The sequence below is a fragment of the Abrus precatorius genome, unplaced genomic scaffold (genome assembly GCF_003935025.1).
Source record: "Abrus precatorius isolate BTA unplaced genomic scaffold, Abrus_2018 Scaffold8, whole genome shotgun sequence".
Lineage (NCBI taxonomy): Eukaryota > Viridiplantae > Streptophyta > Magnoliopsida > Fabales > Fabaceae > Abrus > Abrus precatorius.
Genome location: NW_020874428.1, coordinates 32,675,573 through 32,683,095, shown reverse-complemented (window position 1 = coordinate 32,683,095; position 7,523 = coordinate 32,675,573). Strand labels below are relative to the sequence as shown.

At 35.8% G+C, this 7,523-nt stretch overlaps 1 protein-coding gene across 1 annotated transcript; it reads left to right on the top strand.

Moving 5' to 3' along the window:
• The first annotated feature begins 2,899 nt into the window (after positions 1-2,899).
• On the top strand, positions 2,900-6,723 carry LOC113845913 (protein SMAX1-LIKE 4-like). The gene is made up of 4 exons (XM_027473610.1): positions 2,900-3,602; positions 4,164-4,200; positions 4,822-5,029; positions 5,224-6,723. Exons 1-4 carry the CDS (start codon positions 2,900-2,902, stop codon positions 6,721-6,723), a joined length of 2,448 nt encoding a protein of 815 aa, XP_027329411.1.
• Positions 6,724-7,523: the final 800 nt, after the last annotated feature.

Below are 7,523 nucleotides of genomic sequence, written 5' to 3'. Positions count from 1 at the left end.
CTCGATATATTTTTATAATTAAATTTTTGTATGTCTTTCTATCACATCACCGTCTTATTCATCTTTTTTCTCTTCCCATTTCTTTAAAGCATAATAAAAAATATATACAAAACTATTATATAATTAGCATTTCTAATCTTAGAATTTACGTGACATAATACTTCCAAGATGAAGCTCTCCCTCTAGACCTTAGTCCTTTTGAAGTTTTGTTATCTTCATTTTCTTTTAGAAATTTTAAGTTTAAAAGCAAAGGCTCTAATGATTAATTTTTCTCATCATACGAATCAAGCTTCGAATCTTGCAAGGGTCAAATTAATGTGACTACGTGAGGACCCATATGCTTCCTTCACGTACAGTTGGTCAAAGCTATGTCTAATCCTGCCTTCTCAGTAACTATTTTGCATGGGAAGATATCAAGAGTGTAAATATTGAAGTACCAAAAGGTGAAAATGCAATTCAGCAAACATCGTAGAATAAAAAAAATATTTATATGGTTCATAAATATTAATATAAACCTATTTATTTTTACATCTGTTTTCTATCCATTTATTTCTCAATCATATCGTTTATTATATTTATAATAATAGTATTCACTTATGCATACATTATCTTCCCTGTGTTTTTCGTTTCTTTTTAATCTTTTTTTCATGTTATACCAAACCAATCCTGCACTTTTTCTTCTTATTTTGTATTATATGAATATACTTTAGTGAGCATAAATGACATTTTTTTCTTGTATTTATTATGGTTTTTATTCTCGTTCTTTTTATATCTCTCTCCTTCCATAAGTACATACAGCTCTCAAGAGTGTGAAACCACCTTTATCCACATTTACGTTAGGGGCTTCCTATCAAAGAAACCAAATTATGATAATTAGGTCGCTGTCGAGATCTGTATATATTGTTTCCCTATTTTGTTTCTTCCTTTAAATTTAATCACGTATGATTCTGTTCTGATTATGTTAATTATTTGAATTCCCTCTCGCATAACATAATTCTTATCTAAGAATTTAAGATATATATAGACTCACACACGCCATCTCGAGATCCTACCTTTCATACATCTCGATAAGAATCTAGTCTAGCAAAGACAAATAAAGCTTTTACCTCAAATGAAAAATAAGGGAAAAAAAAAAAGGAGTTACATTAAGAAAGCAAAAAAGAAATATAAAGTCAAATTTAATAAGATGGAGTACTAGTCAATGGTGAGGGGTAAAAATATTATAACAAAGTAGTAAAATAGTTACACTGCTAAAAGTTGATACTTAAGCTGTTGCAGAACGTGTTTTCTAGCTTGCAAGAAATCACACAAATTAAACACAGGCATAGAGTGAGCATTAAATAAACAAAAGGGTGAACGCAAATGGGTGTCCATTACAACAGTATTGATCAATTTTGCTTCCTTTATTTGGTAACAGAAAAGGTTTGTTTAAGTGGGTTGTTAGAATGGGAGATGAGATTAAGACAAAAGGTGATTGCAGTTTGCAGGAAGAGAGAGAAGTGAGGCTGAAAAAGAACCAATAATGCTAACAGAGGATAGCAGACACAGTGGGATGCTTTTTTGATACTTTGGGGAATAAAATACTGTCTCTCTACGAGGATTGGCGTGAAGAGAGAGACCCCAAGCCGGCTATCTAATATTGGACCTGTGCAATTGTGCATAATCTATGTCTATATATACTAGCTATATACAAATGAGTCAAAAAAATGTAAAATATGATCTACCACTTAGCTTTTTAAAAGAAAATAAAAATGAAAATCTTTCATCACACTGGCTTGGCTCTTTCCCCTTTAGTAACTTTTTTTGAATTTCTCTTCCCTGTCTATTCAAAAGATGATGTGGAAAAGGGTGGGAATTAGCTCTGTGAGTCCGAGTAAAAATTTTGAATTGTGGGTCCACGTTAATGTAATATCTAATTTCCTATGCTAATTCATTTGTTTACAATTAACTAGCAGAAAAGAACACAACAATGTCATTTAATCCCCAGAATTATAGTTTGTCTGGCCCTTTGTACTATGATAATATTGATTAACAAGATAAAAAAAAATGCATGCACATTATTGTTGCAGCTAGTAGATAGATGAATAGCCGCATATGACCGCAATCTTCAGCTCTTCATACACATGTTCATAAACGCATGATGCTCTTCTCACATACATAAGCTTACATCGCCTTCACCAAGTTTCTAAATTAGTAGTTAAGTATAAACAAGTTACAGCTTAAAATTATTCAATAGTAAGTTAATCGAACTAACTTAACTCATATGTATGTAATTATAAATATATATACGTAAACTGTATTATATTATTATTATTATTATTATTATGTGCATGAAGCAGCTCAAATTATACAAGTATATTTTAAAAGGAAGAAAACGACTACTAATATAAGTAACTTGTTTCTGATTAACACAACAAATAAACGTCACGTATCAGAGACCAGAAAACAAGTAATGGCAGGAACACACGTTTAAACTAGGGAGTGAGAGAGAGAGAGAGAGAGAGAGTGGAGAAGGCGGTGAAGTAGAAATAAAAAAGGTGCCCCTTTAAAGTTTAAACTAAAACCAAAAGAGAATTAAAGAAAAAGAAAAGAATAAAAATGATGAGTGACGAGAAGTATAAAGAAGGTTGTGAGGCTTAGTTTCAGGTATTATTTCTAAAGCCAAACGACTCACTGGAGCTTTCTCTCTCTCTCACTCACTCACTTAGTTCCACGTTCCTCTGATCGAAAGAGGGGAGCAAAACAGGCTTCCAAAGTCACCTGAGAACAGAAAGAAAGAGGGAGGGGTGTTCGGAAAGAAAGAGAAGTATAAGAAGAGAAAGAAGAAGAGAGTGGTTGTGAATTAGAAAAGGTTTGAAAACAAAGGGGTGGTGGAGAGGGGGGTGGTGTTGACCAAGTTATGCGCTCAGGTGTTTGTGCATTACAGCAGACCCTCACAGCTGAGGCTGCTTCAGTGTTGAAGCACTCTCTGGGGTTGGCTCGTAGGAGGGGCCATGCACAGGTCACTCCTTTGCATGTGGCTGCAACTTTGCTCAGCCTAAGAGCCAGTTCTTTGAGAAGGGCTTGTTTCAAATCTCAGCCTCACCAAACTTCACATCCTCTTCAATGCAGAGCTCTTGAACTGTGTTTCAATGTGGCTCTCAATAGACTCCCAACAACACCTTCTCCTTTGATCCACACTCAGCCTTCTCTTTCCAACGCTCTCATTGCTGCACTCAAAAGAGCACAGGCTCATCAGAGAAGAGGATGCATAGAGCAACAGCAACAACAGCCTCTTCTTACTGTCAAAGTTGACTTGGAACAGCTCATCATATCCATTCTTGATGACCCTAGTGTTAGCAGGGTTATGAGAGAGGCTGGATTCTCTAGCACTGCTGTTAAGAACAATATAGAGGACTCTTCAGCTCCTTTTCAGTGTTACAACAGTTCTGGTGGTGTATTTTCTTCTCCTTGTTCACCTTCTTCTAGCGAGAACCATAGGGAAACAACCATCAACCGTACCAGTTTCAGGCACACTCATCATCATTTCTTAGCTGCTTATACTTCTGAGTTCAACCCTGCAGTTCTCTTTTCTCCACCAAAGAATGCTCCTTTGTGTCCCATCATTGATGCAGCCTCTTCCAACAAGGAAGATGTCAGGCTTGTTCTTGATATCCTCTTGAGGAAGAAGAAGAAGAACACTGTGATAGTTGGTGACTCGGTGTCATTAACTGAAGGCCTTGTGGTAGAGCTAATAGGAAGGTTAGAAAGATCAGAAGTGCCTGATGAGTTAAAGTCAACCCGTTTTATCAAATTCCAAGTTTCGCCTGTTTCTTTGAGGTACATGAAAAGAGAAGAAGTTGAAGTGAAACTCTTGGAACTGAAAAGGAAAGTAGATTTCATTGCATCAGGAGGAGGGGGTGGCATTTTTTATATCGGAGACCTTAAATGGACAGTGGAGGAGGCAACTTTCAATGAAAAAGAAGGGCCCCCAGATGGAGAAGTTTCTGGTTACAATCCAGTTGATCATGTGGTTTCAGAAATTGGAAAGTTATTCTGTGACTGTGGAACCTCAAATTCTAAAGTGTGGCTCATGGCCACTGCTAATTATCAAACATATATGAGGTGTCAAATGAGGCAACCCCCTCTTGAGAAGCAATGGGCTCTTCAGGCTGTTCCTGTTCCATCAGGTGGACTTGGCTTAAGCCTTCATGCTTCCAGGTAATTAATCTCTCGGTTAATGATAATTAGTTTGATTTGATTCAATTTAAAAAATAATAGCGAATGACTACAAGTTAAGTAGAAGATGTCTTATTTTGTTTTATTTAGTGCAGAAAATTCTACATAATGACATAAAAATGAAACCAAGAATAAAAAATAAAAAAAGAAGAAGAAGGAAGACGTAAGTACATAGAAGTTGTCCAGCCATGATGTTTTATTGAAAGCTCAATTGTTTTACATTTTGTTGAGGAGTGCGTACGGTCACTGGCCTATGCCAGAACTCATTGTGAAAAGCATGGCTGGTTGGTAAGTTAGATGTGAAGCAGAGCCTTTCTGCCTCACTTTAGTTTTGTCAATATATGTGACCTCCTACTCGTTACGCATGCATATGATATTAAGTTGAAGAAAACGAAACTAGACTTTACTAAAAGGAAAAAAAACACGGAAGAGTATATATTTTGCAATATGCCTTATTTAAACCATGTGGGAATAATTAAGATCTACTATGATATTAAGTAATTTAGGTGATAAGAATGAAATAATACATAATCTAAAATCAACGGTGCTTATTTGTTTAATTTTGGATGTTAATTTTGTGGATTTTCTACACTCATTTTACAGTTTCCTTGATTCAAAGATGACCATCTACCAGAGCCCATCTCATATGCTGGAAACAAAGCCTTTGAGTAACAAGGAGCATCTGGATAAGCTCAATTGCTGTGAAGAATGTGCCCCAAATTATGAAAAAGAAGCCCAACTTCTCAAATCAGACCAGAAGAAAATGTTGCCTTTCTGGCTTAAGTCTCATACCACAGAAGACCATAAGAAGGTACCAAGTTATTAAGAGGAAAATTGAAAGCCAAGTTAGTTTTTCTGTTTATATGTTTATAATCCAACACCTGATGATTGTGCAATAGTTTTATCTTTTTTCTTGTTTTGGTATGTCCATGTACCTCTTCCTAATAGTTGAGATTTGAAAAATAGCAATGGCTTATGGTTTACGAAATAATTCAACATTTTCAGGATGAATTAACCCATTTGAAAATAAAATGGAATAGACTATGCCACAGTCTCCACCAAAGCAAACAGCCTCAGAACCAATGGAACTGGAACACCAGTAATAATTCATCAAGTTCTATATCCTTTGCCAACAATGCCACCTACAACTCCACCTCCAATCTTGTCCCTCGATTCAGGCGTCAACAATCATGCGCCATTGAGTTCAATTTCAGCGACAAATGGGAAGCAACAGAGCCAATCTTGGGTTCTCTTGTGAGCATGGAAGGTAAAGAAGTAAAGACTACTCTTGCTCTTGGAAATGGTGGTTCAGGTGAAACGGTGGGGAATATAACTGATAGAACACTGCAACGAGCTCATATTTGTAAACTGTTGCAGGAGAATGTGCCATGGCAGTTTGAGACTGTTCCTTCGGTGGCTGAGGCCTTGATTAATTCCAAATCAGCAAAGCAAAGTAACATTACTTGGTTATCTGTGCAAGGCAATGACATCATTGGCAAAAGAAGGTTGGCACTTGCAGTTGCAGAATCAGTTTTTGGCTCAACTGATGTGTTCCTTCACTTGGACATGCTTAAGAAAGAGACTTCAATAGCCCCATTTCCTGAAATGTTGGCGGGAGCAATGAAAACCCACCAAAAGCTTGTGGTGCTAATAGAAAATGTTGACTTTGCTGATGCCCAATTCAAGAAATTCCTATCAGATGGATTTGAAACAGGAAAGTTTGGAAATTTAAGTAGCATGGAAGAGAACTCAAGGCATGCAATATTCATGTTGACAAGTGGGGGATCCACTAGCATTGAGGAGCAGAATCAGGAATTGGTTATGAAGTTGTTGTGGCAAGTAAGTGAAACCAAGCCAAATTTAGAGACACCTTGCTTAGGCCACAAGCAAAAGGCTGAACTAGATTTGTTTTCCAACATCAAGAGGCCAAGAATTGAAGAGAATCAAGAGGCATTGTTGGTTTCTTCAAAGCAAAAGAAAGAGTTTTCAAGACAGTCAAGCTTCAACACCCTTGATCTGAATATGAAAGCTGATGAAGAGGGTGATGGGTTGGATAAAGCAGGGGAAAGTAGTCCCATTTCAAGTGATTTGACTAGAGAAACTATAGCTGATCCACTGAACCCAAATGGGTTTCTTGACTCAATTGAGAACCGGTTTGAGTTGAATACAAGTCCAGCTAGGGAGAGGGAGATGAAAGAGTTGTTTTTATCTAAGATTAAGGGGTCTTTTGAAGACGTTTATGGGAAGCCATATTTGATGAATTTAAGTGTAGATGAGAGGGTGATTGAGGATGTGTGTGTTGGGTGTGGTTCTTTTACTAACAGCATGTTTGAGAAATGGCTAAGAGACATTTTTCAAAGCAGCTTACAAACGGTTAACTTTGGAGGGAAGGAGGGTATACTTTTTAGACTTTCTTGGGGTGGTAAAGGACATAGAAAATCAGATAGTGGGTTCATTGGTTCTTCTCTGCCCAAGAGTATCCAAGTTAATTACTTCATAGAGTGAGTGGTATTGGGTATCCAGGGTTTTCTGTATAATTGTCCACAAGGTGTATAATGGGATAGTTTGTGTAATTGCTAATTTTCATAATAGCATCTGTTTGTTCTTCTTCCTTGAAATTATGTTTAATCATTTCTCACTCTTGCTTCCTACTTTGCTTTTTGTTTATAAAATTTTAAATTATTTTAAATAAAATTAGTGCTTTCTTACTTACCATTATTTATTTTATGTTTTAATTTGATTATTTAAATTTTCTTTTGTATAATTTATTCTTTTAACTTCATTTTTTGTTACAACATTTTCCTCACCGTTAATTTTGTCAAAGAACTTAACGAAAGTCACTCTACTGGAGTTAATCATATTTCCAGAAAATCAAAACGCAGTTTTCAATAAGAAAATTCATTTTTGCAACTTGTCCACGAAATTAATAAAAAAAACAATGTGAAGAGCAGAACAAATATCAATAAAACTCAACACTCTCTTTAATATTTCTTCAAACACTTTTGATATAGCAATTCAAGTGATTCTTTCTTTTAATTCTCCTCCTCCCCCTAAAAAAATTGTGCCGGTTATAGACCCCAACTATGAAAAAATGCCATATTGGATGCTAGTTTAATACCTATAGAGAGGGAATCAACATAGAAAAAGAAAAAGAAAATGAATCCGCAACTTTCTCATAAGTTTAATACCTACAGAAAATGAATCAACATAATTTCTATTTCATTACTTTGCACCAAATCTGCAACTTTCTCTTCATTTAAATAAACTACATGCACCATAAATAATAATCTAAAAAAAAAAAGAAC

Coding starts and splice junctions, on each gene's coding strand:
- LOC113845913 (XM_027473610.1), top strand. CDS start 2,900: ATGCGCTCAGGTGTTTGTGCATTACAGCAGACCCTCACAGCTGAGGCT. Junction 4,201..4,821: donor TTAAGCCTTCATGCTTCCAG/GTAATTAATCTC, acceptor CTCATTTTACAG/TTTCCTTGATTCAAAGATGA. Junction 5,030..5,223: donor CCACAGAAGACCATAAGAAG/GTACCAAGTTAT, acceptor CAACATTTTCAG/GATGAATTAACCCATTTGAA.